The sequence below is a fragment of the Mchenga conophoros genome, linkage group LG7, assembly GCF_057382185.1.
Source record: "Mchenga conophoros isolate Kocher_MC1m ecotype Shallow Benthic linkage group LG7, M_conophoros_male_GT1.1, whole genome shotgun sequence".
NCBI lineage: Eukaryota > Metazoa > Chordata > Actinopteri > Cichliformes > Cichlidae > Mchenga > Mchenga conophoros.
The window spans coordinates 25,396,806-25,410,731 of NC_140532.1; the positions used below are offsets into that span (position 1 = coordinate 25,396,806).

The window sequence follows — 13,926 nt, forward strand, 5'->3', positions numbered from 1 at the left end:
CCCCGGAGGTCAGGGACGCTCTGATTCCGTTCCTGTCCATCATGAAGTAGCCTCACTCAGTCTGGTTGTCTTAAATACTGTGCACGCTTTATTTTCCTCCATAGTGGTCTTTGTAACTGGTAACTGGTGTGACGTCAGCTCGTATGTGACTGAGAGAGAGAGAGAGCGAGAGCGTGTGTGTGTGTGTGTGTGTGTGTGTGTGTGTGTGTGTGTGTGTGTGTGTGTGTGTGTGTGGTTGGGGGGGGGGGGGGGGGGGGGTGTACACAGACCTGCACACATTACCTGCTCTTCATCCTTCTCCGTGCTCATCACTTATCGCCAGGCAAGCACCGAGGCACCGACCAGGATCACAAACCCCGCGGAGAAGCGTAAAGTATGCCCCCCGAGGCGCTTCGGTTTGGACCCGGTGTCTGTTGTTTAATCTTTGGCGGATTTTACGTGGACGAGTTAGTGAATGGATCCAAAGGACACCGAGCCGTAAGTTGCAGGTTAAAGCTGGAAAACTTCTAGTTTGAAGCTTATTGGATTGTGATTCTGCAGCGGAGGACTTCCCACATCAAAAGCTGCTGCTGCCCGCAGAAACCGCCGGGGAGCTCTGTGAGGACCCTGTGATTTCTCGTGTAGTGGATCTCAGATCCCAGATCTCCTCCACTGAAGATCTGTCACTTCAGGCCCGTTTGTGAATACACATCTCGAAGATGAGAGGTGTCTCCTCTCTCTGTCCTCCTCTTGGTCGAATGTGGATGGATGTGGCGTCGTGAGGAGGCACTAACCTGAGGACAGTTTGGAGTTTTTTGCCCACACATTCTTCACCTCATGCAGTTCCTTCGGCCGGCCTGGGCTCTGACTGCCGCCGCGGTCTGCTTCCTGCTCCTATTGCTCCTCCACAGCCAAATCCTGAGGGAAGGTAGTGTTTCTGTTTTCTGGTTACATAGTTACATACATATGTGCTTGTGTATGTTTGTGGTCAAACTTAGGAGCCAGAGTGCTTCAACAGGTCAGATACAATATGGGAAAAAATGTACTGAAAGGTTTCTGTCTCTGTGGTTTCAGTACCCGGAGACACTAACAGGGAAGTGCATTTGTGCATGCAGTCCCGCGGTTTTAGTCGTCTGTGCAGCGCTTGTGCAGCAGTGATATGGTTACGGTATGATGATGATATGGTAAATTAAGGCCAGAGATGTAAAACAAATGAATCAACATCAGTAGAAACGGACCCTGGTCGGGACGTCCGGGCGGGATAAGGCGCTCAGGAAGCAGTCTGAGCTCCAGCAGAGCTTCGATGTTTTTCGCTGTAGGAAACCGAAGCAATCAGAAACAATCTCAGAGATGAAACACTCTACCTGTCTATCCATCGTGCCACACACAGAGCGACTGTACGGTTCTGTACACAGACCGTGCAAGGAAATCTAATGAATGTCATGGCAAGTTATTAAACTTCATTCTTAGCAATTGTGACATTTATTTTGTTGGTCTGGTCGCTCTACTATTGCAGTGTTTTATTTCTAGACTGATGTGCAGGTTTTATCAGTAACAGACACAATAATACAAAGTGTTTATTTTACTAATGTTCTGGACTATTTTTAATCCTTGTTAAAAAGTAGTTTTGATATTTGTATGCTGATCTCTGTTGTGTTAAGAAAATATATGACATAATGTGACCCCGCCGGTACACAGGGTTTAGGCTTGTGCTAAGCTCCACTCTCTCAATGCAGGGGCATTACACTTTTATTACAATTATGATTAGAAATTAAAACTTGACCAAAATTTGATTAGATTCAAGCAGGAACTAGAAAAGTCTCTTTGCAACTCTAAAAGACAACAATCGGGAAAACAAATGTTTTTCTGATGCTTTTTATTATTTGCAATGAAAAGAATGAAGTTATTGATCTTTTCTGAGGGGGGTGGTACTCACACAATGAGGGTAGAGTTAATTTGCTCCTCTGGAGGACTCAGTAACCTTGTACCGTGTTTCACTGTGTGCTGTCATTCTTTCTCCTGTTAACTTCGTCTTGGATTCATCTGCTCTGTGACTGCATTTAACCTCTAACCATCATATTACCATCATCTATTTTTTTTAGTTTACTTTAAGCATTTGATCTTGTTTCCCCACCTAAGAAGTGGTTTAGATACTGCTACTCATCCTCTGAGACCCCTGCAACTTTCTTATAACAGGGTCATTGCTGGTGGATCCCTTATTTTCTTTACTTATCAAATTCTTCATCTTTGATAATGTTCCTTTTCTATTCTCCTATAGCCTCTGAGATCTTTCACTTTAAACGGATCTTCAGATATTGTAGTCTAGATAGTCGGAAGAATCTATCTCTTATTAGCAGTCACTATATCAGTATATGTCATATATCATATCAGATTATTCGTGATATTATTTGTGATAATATGAAGTATTTACGTGACATAAAAGTGTCATATTACAATGTTATAACAATGCCAAGTGTTTACTTGCATAATACACGTGACAGGAGACAAAGTCAGGAAAACAGGAGTTTCATCAGCAATTGCTAACAAAGCACAAAGCTTTGTAAAATATGCGAGAAAACTGTTCCTGCCAAAGGTGGAAACAGTACAACCAGGCTATGACGGCATGTGAAGAGATGATACAAGCAGCTGATGGTATGTGACCTAAAAGTATATAAATTACTCCATCAAACTCTCTCGTTAGGCTGAATATGACAGGAAGAACAAAATAGTGCATGGAAATTAGTAATGCAGTTACATAGTAGTAAAGGAGGACTTTAAGCAGCTGGTTCAAAAGCCGAACTCAACATACAATGTCTCGTGTAAAAAGAGACATTGAAGAGTTCTGAAGAGTTAAAAGGTTAAGTTACTTTAGTTATTATTACTCGAAATTACAGCGCTCTGTCTTTATTCCATATGTAGTGGCGACAAGAACAAAATTCTGTCACGGATACAGATGTTGGTGATCGTGACATTAAGTGCAGGCGATGTCTGTTGAACGTGACCTGTGGAAAAAAATACAAACAGAGAATAAAACGTTGCATTTGCAGGGGGATGATTTATACAAATATAATATTATAATAAATCTTTTATTCAAATTTTTTTTAATAGATTTGAATAATTGCTGTATGTGTGACAATATTCACGAACAGTTTTGTGGAGATTGGCCTGCACATTGAGGAAGAAATAGTGTACATATATGCAAACATACATAATGATCATTATAGTAAGAAGATAGATAGATAGATAGATAGATGGATAGATGGATAGATAGATAGATAGATAGATAGATAGATAGATAGATAGATAGATAGATAGATAGATAGATAGATAGATAGATAGAGAGGGAGAGAGGGAGAGAGGGAGAGAGGGAGAGAGGGAGAGAAAGGACAGACAATGGTCTTAATTTTATTTGCACTAACAAATAAATTGTACTGCTTACAAACTCCAGTCACCAGTAAAACATAATAAATATAATTGTCATTCTTGAAACATTGCATTATTTACATCTTTAGCTGAGTGATTCTTGCCAAAACAAGCAGCACTGCAGTAGTAGAGAAATTCTTTTTGTAACTTCCTTCCGGACTCATCTGGCTGAAATGTCGCCAACACTGTGAAAATTTCAGTGTTCAGGTTTGTTCTGTGGTGGATAGTAAAGAAAAGAAGGAAGTGCAGAGCATTTTTACGAAGCCTTGTCCCTGAAGCACCACACACACAATGCTCCAGCTTAGTGTTGGAGTCCCACTCGTACTTTGCATTCACTAAAAACACTGATATAAAATTGCTCAGTGATCCAAGTGGAAAAGCACCACAGCGTTTACTTTAAAGAGAACAAAAAAAAAAAAAATCAACCTGTTCTGCTTCCATCTCTAGCAGCACTGATTTTTCTGTGGTTGTCAGTACTAGTTTGCAAAAAGCACCTCATCAGGGGGTTCTGCAGTGTTGAACATGCCCCTCCTTTGGGATACCAAGAGAGCAGTAACATTAATAAGCTCAAACGTTTCCAATGAAAAGTGAAAATGAGTTAATAAGTTGTGATCAGAAAGGGCCAGTAAAAATTAAACAATGTCTTTTGCCTCTATGGTGTAAGCTGGATCGTGTCCAGTAAGTTGAGCAATTTTAATTTTGGAAAAGTGGACAAAGTTGCAAGGAGCCAGATCTAGTGAACAGGTCAGCTGATGAGCAAACATTTTGTCGATGTAGCCTAAAAAATGCATCTTTAATACAGTTTGTGCCAGCACAGTGTCTTTGCTACAGCCTAGTGCAGCCTCCATGTTGTTGTAGGCTTTCCATAAATATGATTGCAAAAGTCTTCATCAGCAGCTTCTGCAGAGGAAAATCTGCAGGAGAAAGTTTATATTTTAACATACTAACAGTCATGCTGCATCATGTTCACCTGCAGAAAAACAGAGAGAAACATCTGGATGTATTATAATCAGTGTTTTGTTAAGCTGCATTAACACTCAACGACATCATCAGCTGTAATATCAAAAACTGGAACTGATATTATAACAATTTGCATCAGCCAAGAATACAGTGAGAACATATTCAGTTCTCTCATCTTTGGTTAATACTGCACATAAAATCTGCAGTTATTGAAGTGAACTTATTTTTTGTTTACTTGTGGAGTGAACTGAAAAAGATTCCAACGATAATAAAAGTACAGTGAGGGTAGCATTAGTTAGTGTCTTGGTAGGTCTAATGACTTTTCTCAGGGCCTCATCTTTAGCTACTGTAGGTCTTAACATCCATCAGGTCACTTTTCCAGCTAGCCAGTGTTGAAGAACCACTTGCCACTTTTGAGGCATGGAGTAAAAGCTAACAGTCTTTCCTTGGTTTTTGTAATTGCTATTGCCAGGACACAACAAAACTGAGCCCACTTTTTAGACCATACAGTGTGAAAACTGTAATACATTTATGTTTTAAATTATGGACAGTACAAGCATTTCATGCCCACTTTGAGCTCAAGCCCCTTATCCTGTGAAACCAGGCAGACACTCTTTCTACCTTTATGACTTTCTCTTCCAGAGAACTGTTTTGGAATATTTTGTCATTGGCGGTGATAGTGCTGGGATTAGGTTCACAGCTTAAGTTGTTATTATTGTAGGCTCAAGAGACTGGGTGATTTCCCATAATGCACTGGGCTTGACCACTTCCCCCTTTTGTGCTACTATTGCACACCATTAAATTTGATCTACTCTTGCTTGTAATTTGTGTTATGTCCTGTTTGTTATTGTGTTTACCCTATGCAATCCTCTGGTGTCCTCTTCCTCTTACAAGGCAGTTCTTTCTTACCACCATCACCAAGTGCCTTCATAGGAGATTGTTAATTTAGTCTTGTCTCTGTTTAATATTGTTTTTCTACCACAAAGTGTGTTGAGATAACTATTGTTGCTAACTGTTGTCTGCAAAATGATGCCCACCCCACGGACATGCCAGATTAAAACAGACTCGCCTCCAACCCTAAGCTACAAAAAACAGCAAAAACAAAACAAAACAAAAAACAAAGTTAATCATAAAGGCAGATTATAGTGGCAGGTTGTGGTTTTTGCTCAGGGAGCGGTCTGAGGGAGGGCTGATCGGCACAGGTGTTGTACATTCACTAATCCCACCTCTCTCTTGTTATGCGGTAGCCTGCTGGGACCTTGAGGCTCTCTTGCACACAGACTGAAAGGTTACAGCCAGCTTAATAAAGAAGAGCTCAGTTATGATTTGTGTGCAGTTTGGTGTGCTGAGCAGTTATAGCTGAGCACACAGTCTTTATGGTGTGACTGAGGAAATTAACACTGTAGTGTACATCTGAGTGTGTGCTGAGGAGACCTTATGGTTTGTGGGATGACTGTTAAACGGCAAATTTCCCAAGAGAGGTGGGAAACTGAGCACTGTTTTATTGAGTGTAACGAGAGGCCTGTGACTGTAAGAGATTTGGGTTTTGTTTTGAATTCACACACCAGTAAAGACAAAAACTTGAAGAGGGGAAAGAAATGCAAAGAGACTTTATTTTTGAGAAGGGGAAAAGTTTACCAAGGTTTTTATGTTTTCTTGGAACCAATTTCACACCAGAAGTCTAGTCTGTGTGGTATGTAAAAACCACATAAGATTTCAAAGGTTGAGGGTAAAATTTTAACAATTTGTTGTATTGCTTTTACACCCGGATGTATTTTATGTAATAAAATGCAAAGGCCTGAAAAATGTCCTTTTCATGATTTTGCACTAGCTGCATGGTAGTTAGCTTGTTTTGATTAAAGATTTTCTTTTAGTTGTGTGTGATTCAGGGATTTAGGCAGACCTGATGACTGTACTATGAAGCAGGACTTTTCCTTATGAAGTTAAGTTCAAGCTTAACCCTGGGTTTTCAGTAGAGATGGCACGATACCACTTTTTTATGTCCGATACTGATACCGATATCATAAATTTGGATATCTGCCGATACCGATATGAATCCGATATAGTGTGTTTTTTAATCAATAAAACTGTTTTTTTAATATCGTGCTGCATTTTGTATAAGTTCATACTCAAGTTTAAATAAACAACAACACTAAAGCTATTCTGTTATACCTGTATGTAAAGAACACACTGCACCCAAAGTATTTCATAGTTGAGCAACACTGATCAATCTAATAAACTTAAACCCACTCCATCCTCCCTATTCTGGTATTTTAAAGAGTACTTAGAGAAATATTAAGCAACCTAACTAATAGGGTTGCAAACTCCCAGCAAAAAAAAATAAAAAATATGGAGCCACCCCCCACCCTCCACCTCATGATGCTTAATCTATGTAATCAACTTTAATTTGATGCAGGGTGAAAAAAAATGCAGAGAAATAAATTATTTTTCAAGAATAATTAAATAGATTCAACATCTTTCTTCAACAGAATTGCAGAATTTACCGATGGTACTTTCCCAAAGGAAAAAGTACTAACTTGCATAGCTGGACTGGCCATCGGGCATACCGGGCATTTGCCCGGTGGGCCGCTGGCAATTTTTTGTTTTTATGGGCCGATGGATTTTTTTTTTTTTTTTTTTAGGAAGGGTATAAAAGGTATGAAAGGTGTTGGATTGGCCAATTGGTCATGATTGACTCTGGGCTGGACCAATTACAGCAGAGGAGGCCGGATGCACCCTCCCCCTTGTTTAGCAATCACGTGATTTTCGCGCATTGCATGCCGGGAACTCGTGGCAAAACAATCCAAGTACCGCATCAAATGCAAGCGTTTGCAGCACCGCAAAACGTTCATTCTCCGGTTCCAATACCTTCTTGTTTTTTCTTTGGCGCACAAAAAAGGAATGTACAAAACAAAAGGAAAACAATGCCGGTCCGTACAAAGACAGACTCGACGAAAAGACAAAGAAAAGATACGAGGAAAAATCAAATAAGTGAAAGGGTCAGACCCTTACGAGCACACAGAGTGGACAAAAGACGTCAGCGTGCTGCCCAACTTTCACCACGCTCATATTTATAATTATACGGTTCTTGGAGTGAGTGCATACTGTTCTGAAGGCAGGACTGTGATGCAGTTTTCTGCCTCGCCACTAGAGGGCGCGGCCGTTTTGTGAGTAATGTTTGACTGGGATGGAAAATGGTGTTCATGAAGGCAGTGTGAATCACAAGTTATGCTCGAGAGCAGTTTATGTGGGTTCAATGAGAGTGTGCGTCCATAAGATTGGTGAGTTACAGGATATTTCTTGTGTAAGAAGGATAGCCTGTATGTTTTCTTGCTCTGGACGTCCTCTGTTTGTACATTTTCTATCAGCTAAGTTATCGCTAAGCTAAGCAGGCTAAGCTAAGCTAAGTTCGCCTAGGCCAAACTGAGTTCAGTTTAAGTTGGTGATTTGTTATGTGTATTTGCCTTCTTTAGTTGGCATCATAAGTGAGTGGGGCACAAGAGTTAAGTGATGGGAAGATGTTTATTTTCTTTGTTGTCAAATATGGTTCAGACTATAAGTAAAAGCCGCCAGCTTAGTATTAGGGCCTATAAGACAAGTATGTGGCTGTAATATGTTATATGGTGATTATTGTTGTCTATAATTTGATTGTAATTTGTATTCTATTTTCCATTCTGTTTGTAGAACCACACACACACACATACCCACACCCACGCTAAATCTGCCATTAAAGAGCTGAACGATCATCCCCTGTCCTCGTTATTTTCTGGAGGGTCATAGTGGCACTTGACCTGTGCACACCCTGCGATCACCACTGTAGAACTGAACCTCATATCAGAAATCATCACAACACATACACTCATGAAGTTTAGTAACTTCAGGTCACTGCAACAAGCCCAGGTACAGTTTACCGACGGATGGGTACAGGACCTTAAAATGCACCGTGTAGAACGAAAGACCATTGTACGAACAAAGGTTAAGTTTACCAGTCTCACAAATCGTCGTCATAAATACACATTCGTTAACCGTTTATTAATATAACCTTTGAGCTCAACGGTAATTAATTAGTAGTGGAAATAATTTCTGGTAGCATTACAGAAATGTAGCAGTGACAATAATATTGTATGTTGTAATCGTACTGGACAATTTGTGATACAAAACAACTGTTTTACCCTGTGAATAAAAGTATATGTTTTTGTCAATGTACCATGGTAATAACAGAAGCGAAACGCAATATTGTGTCAGGACAATTCACTATTTATGCACAATAAACAAAGGAGCATAGCGCGACAATTTCTGTTCAGCGCCAGACTTGCTTGTAACCTATGTCACTAATTATGTTATGAAAATGACGTATTAACTACTACAAAACTCTAACCTTTGTGGGAATGCTTGGAGCAGACGAACATGTGAGCTGGAGTGTTCTGAGACGTTTATTATTATTATTAAACGTCTCAGAATTTGGTATATCCAGACCATCCGTCGGCTCTTACTTCGGAAACATGGCTTAAAAAATTTCTCTTCAACGACGTAATCTGATAAAAAAAACGATCTCTTTGCCCGTCGGCTTCCCGTGGCTGTCATGCGACCGGCTATTGCAGTTAATAATACAACAGCTTCTTGCCATTTTTTTGGGTTTCTTTTTATTGCTGTGTAACTGAGTTCAATTGAAAGCCTGCGTGCGCTAGTACCTCTTGCCACAAGTTCCCAGAATCTTTTGCGGTTTTACCCCTGAATGACGTCACATTTTAAATCTTTATCCTGGTGGGCCGGTCTCTAGTCAAAATGCCTGGGCCGATTTTTTGTCCCAGTCCAGCCTTGTGTGTAGGGTATATTAGACTTAACAGTTACTATATAGAGTAATGGACTTCTATACATTTTACATCAGATTAAAACTTTGGGTGTAAGATTCAGATAATTATTTATTAAAAGCTAGACATTTTAAATGAGAATAAGAAAGAAAAGTATGTCTTTGTGCCCCCTTTTCCCTGTTAATGCCCTATCGGCATTAAATTCTAACAACAGCTTATCAAGCTTAAACGTGCTGCTGTTGTTCAGCAGCTGGTTTCCTCTTTCTGGTGCAAAATGGGCCAAAAACAAAGAAGAGAGACGGACTCGCAACAGAAAAGCTGATCAGCTGATCATTAAGCAGTTTCCCGATTGAAGTAGCAGCAGGAAGGGGAGGGAGAGAGAGGCAGTCGCTCCATATATCGGTTGTTAAGCTTAACGTGGGAATGCTTTACAAACATTCAGAGATGAACTTACACACTTGCTTTACTTCTCTCTGGGATAACTTCCTCAGATGAAAGCCGCTCTATCACGTGAGGCATACTGCTCCGACGTGCTACGGTTATGAGCAGAGTTATGCCGTGTCACAAGTTTTGTGAGGTGCTTTTTTGATATTTAATGGATCGGATTACATTTTTTATTTCTCCGATCCAGTAATTTAGGTCAGTATCAGACCGATACCGATACGTAATATCGGATCGTCCATCTCTAAGTTTTCAGTATTTCTTTTTACAGGGGTCCATTGCCATGGTAACCTTAACTTGCAGCAAACTTGTTTCAGATTAGAAATCAGCTGATCAGTTCTCTAGAAAGTTGTACCTCCATTCCTGGAAGAACCGTGAGAGTTGGAAGGTTTACATTTTTTAATAGAGTCAAAAGTCTATTTCCCATTCTGTGTGATGTATTGAATATATATTTCTATATGCAACTTTATTCATTTAAAACAGTCTTATGGTTCTACTGCCCTGCGACAGACTGGTGACCTGTCCAGGGTGTACCCTGCCTCTCGCCCTAAGACAGCTGGGATAGCCCCCCCCCCCAACTCCACTCCTCTCCACGACCATGAAAAGGAAAGGTGGAAGAGAATGAACTACTTGTTTATAATCCATTATAATTCTTTGTATATAAATGACAAAGCTGTGAGTAGTAACTCACAGAAGTCAGCATTTTTGCTAGTTTTCCTTTATGACTTAAAATAGGCTAATGTGTATTACTATACTATACTAAATACAGGCCATTTTACTATAGCATCTCATTTCCAGTTTTACTGATCCATGTGCTTAAAGCACACACATTTAATACTACAGTGCTTTTCTTCTCTCACACACTGTTGTGTTGTTTTCAGTTATTGTGCGTTTCATCTAGTTTTATTTTGTGTTGAAAAATCAGCCACTTTGTTGCCAGTACACTTATCAATAATTGTGGTTGGTCAGATACTACAACACCACCTCTTTAATGTGAATGCACAAAGGAAACCCAAGTTGAGCCAGAGTCATGTGATCGCTGCTGTTCACGTAACAGAAAGCTGGCCTCGGTATGTTGAGCTCGATTCATAGTACAAGCCTCGAAAAGAAACTGTCCTTGATGTGACAATTCCACTCTGGCTCTTTGTGAAAGTGATTTTTGACATTTCTGATCTGATACCAGACTTCTTTCACACTGTGGGTGATACCTGGAATTAGTCATGTTTCATAGATGTTACTGTTTTTATTTCAGGTAGAATATGCATTTCTGAGGCAGCCAGATGCAACATAACACTGGCACATTTAAAGTTCTCCTCAGTCTCTGATGTATGACAGGAAAACAATAAAATCCCCTCTGCTCTCCGTGAAGGAGAAACTTGCTTTTTTGTTTTTATTCAGCAGCTGCTTCCGAGTTTCTTCATCATATGCAGATGTTTCAGATAATCAGTGCTGCTGCAAAGAGAGGAAAATCATAAAGTCCAGCAGCTGCTCATTGAAATTCATCAGTCATAGCTCAAACAGAGTCAAGTGAGCAGCTGCACGTTTGCAATGATTCTGCAGAGTCGTTTTTGTAAAACGGTCTGCCAGTTTACATGACATCAAAACACAAGGTAAAAAAAGCACAGTATAAAAGATCAGTTGTAGAACGTTGTTTTGGTTGTCTCTTTTTCATTGATCATCACAGTGTGAAACACTTTAATGAAGACAAACCGCAGATCAAGTTTAATTTCCTTATGCTGTCTGTTTACTTTGTGTTTCCTTCCTTTTATCTGCCTGCTCATAAAGCTCGTTTAGATCCTGGAAACAAACCTGTTATGCAGCAGACACGCTGTTGTGCCTGCGGTGTTGAAAGCTTAACTAAGGAACCTTCAGAGCCCAAATTAATTTTCAATGCTCCATTAAGTTGAGCATATATTCATGGGAATTATGAACACAGCAACTGAATGAAAGAGGGAATCATCAGCTGAGGAAAAAAAACACACAACAAAAATTAAGAAAGCGAAAAGCTCCAGAGAGTGTAATTGGATTTGAATAAATGGGTCTGGAGGAGGCACATCAGCGAGTGATTCAGCGGTAAGCATGGAAGTGTGACAAAAAAAAGCCAAAACCCCCTTGGCTCAGCTAGACAAGATAGGATCTGTTGCCGTGTGTGCACAAAACACTGACAAGCTTTGATTTCCAAAATAAAAGTGTCTTCAGCAGAAACACGAGCTCAACTGAAAACATTCGTTTTAAAAAAGTTAAACTATATGTTCCTGTGCAAAATAGAGGAGTCGGACTCCAGGGTTTAAGAAAGGGTAATATACAATTCAAAACCTTAAAAAAAAAATCCTATTTGGAAGCAACACTGAATGTGACTGACGATGGCAGCTTCTTTTGAAGGGTGGGTGGTTAAAGTCTCATCACTCAATCAAAACGAGAGGTTTATTTCTGAAATACCAATGTTCACGATGCCAACGCTATGTGGTACATCACTCTTTTGCACATGCAACACTCTGTCATGTTCTCGCAGGTCATGTAGCTTCTCTGCAGCTGGCTGGTTGTATGTCACATGTGTGCAGCATATGCTAACATGCTTTCTGTGATTGTTGTTACAGCAGACGCTGTCACTATCCATGGGCTTCTATATTTAAAAAAAGCAAATAATAATTTTTAATAATAATATATTGCTGAATATTATATAATAATAATATTATATAATAATATTGTAGTAATATTTTTTGTATTTCAATTATGTAATTATTTCAGTTATGCATTTCATTTTATCTTTTTACATTTCATATTTATAAATCAAAGTTTTCCCTGATATTTAACATTGCACTTTAATAATATACTTACATGGTCTACCTAATAGATGCAACAAAGGTATCAATTAAATGTGTCATTAATTAAAATTGGAAATAATAACAATAATAACAGACATTCCTTCTGTTACCTTGAACACATAAGCAGATTTCTGTGTCTGTGCATTGTTCTGCACAGTTTATGAATGCATTTTGCTAGAAATCTTTATTAGCTTGTGTGGATGGATTAGCTTAATGGATATTTGATGCCACAGTGGCAAATATCAAGCATCAAACATACAATCTACAGTAAAGGCCACAATAAATACACAGAGAGGTCATTGAGTGATAGAAAACTGGTGAAACTAATATGGGCAGTGAAAGCAATCATAAATCCAGGAAATAAAAAAAAACATACAAAATACCCACAATGAAAGTAATTGTAAATTTCCACAGTAATGCTAACCACGCATTACACTGAAGAAAGGGGAAAGAAAAGACAAAGAAAGACAGGAGGCAGGAAAAAGAAGTAAAAAACAAACAAACAAATAGTTAACAGTTTGGTGTCTCTGTAGATTTGTTTTAATACTTCCTCTCCAAAAGTTGCTCTACGTCATGTTAAACACAACCTCTGACTTCTTTGATAGTTTGCTAGTTTGCCGTCTGAGAACAAGCTGCTTTAGAGACTTCCATCTCACCCGTTGCGGGATTCTGAATTTGTTTCCTGGTGCACAATAATAGACTCATTAACTGTCATCAGAGGGCCAGCAGACAGCTGCTTTATCACGTCAAAATCAGTTTCACCCTCATCATTATTCTTCTTTCTTCCCTCTTACGGTAAACAATTCAATTTGCAGGGAAATTGAAAAAAAAGACAATAGATAATAAAAGGTCATATCCACTGGGTGTCAGTTTATCTTTTGTCATCTCCATGAATAGATTGTGTGTCAGCTCCCACTGGTAAGGAAACAGCAATACAAGTGGAAAAAACAATGTCCTGTAACTGTTATTATTTTCCTGTAATCTGAGCTTTTCTGCTACAGCCGAGTTTAAAGCGATTCGTTTGGCCAAACAGTGGAGTAAAAATCATACAAGTGTTTCACTGCAGAGAGAAACAGCAGAGATCAGAGGAAGGACCCACTGGCAGGTAGTCTGCACAGAAAGTGTACTGCTGTAAAACAAAGGATGATGCTGAATGTCAGCTTTAGTCCTGTTAAGTTCAGCTACAACTGTGCCTCTTACAGTGAAATGTCTTGACAAAAAGGTTATTTTTCTTGTCCACTTTTAAAGTAAAACTTGAACAGAGTTTTTCCAGTGGAGAAATTAACAAACAGGAACTTAAATTCAAAATCACAATTCACAATCAAAATTCAACTAAAACTAATGATTGCAATGATAATTAAATGAGCAGGATTTTTTAAAAATCAGACCTGAAGTTTAACATGACTGGAATAATATCAAAATTAAAATATCAAATTCAAAAACCAGAGAAATCCCTGAGACCAAGAAAACATAATGAATTAGGTTGA

The 13,926-nt window shown here is 39.2% G+C and overlaps 1 protein-coding gene across 3 annotated transcripts in view; it reads left to right on the forward strand.

Moving 5' to 3' along the window:
• Positions 1 to 299: 299 nt before the first annotated feature.
• The window catches only part of LOC146570198 (chemokine-like protein TAFA-5), a 46,268-nt gene continuing 32,641 nt past the window's right edge, over positions 300 to 13,926 (forward strand). For 2 of the 3 annotated variants that reach the window (XM_085283084.1, XM_085283085.1), the window contains exon 1: positions 7,237 to 7,643. In XM_085283084.1, the coding sequence (XP_085139210.1) occupies positions 7,550 to 7,643 (94 nt within the window). In that variant the 5' untranslated portion in view covers positions 7,237 to 7,549. Of the gene's footprint in view, positions 908 to 7,236; positions 7,644 to 13,926 lie in introns of those variants that run through there. The other variant, XM_085283086.1, reaches the window with a different exon arrangement.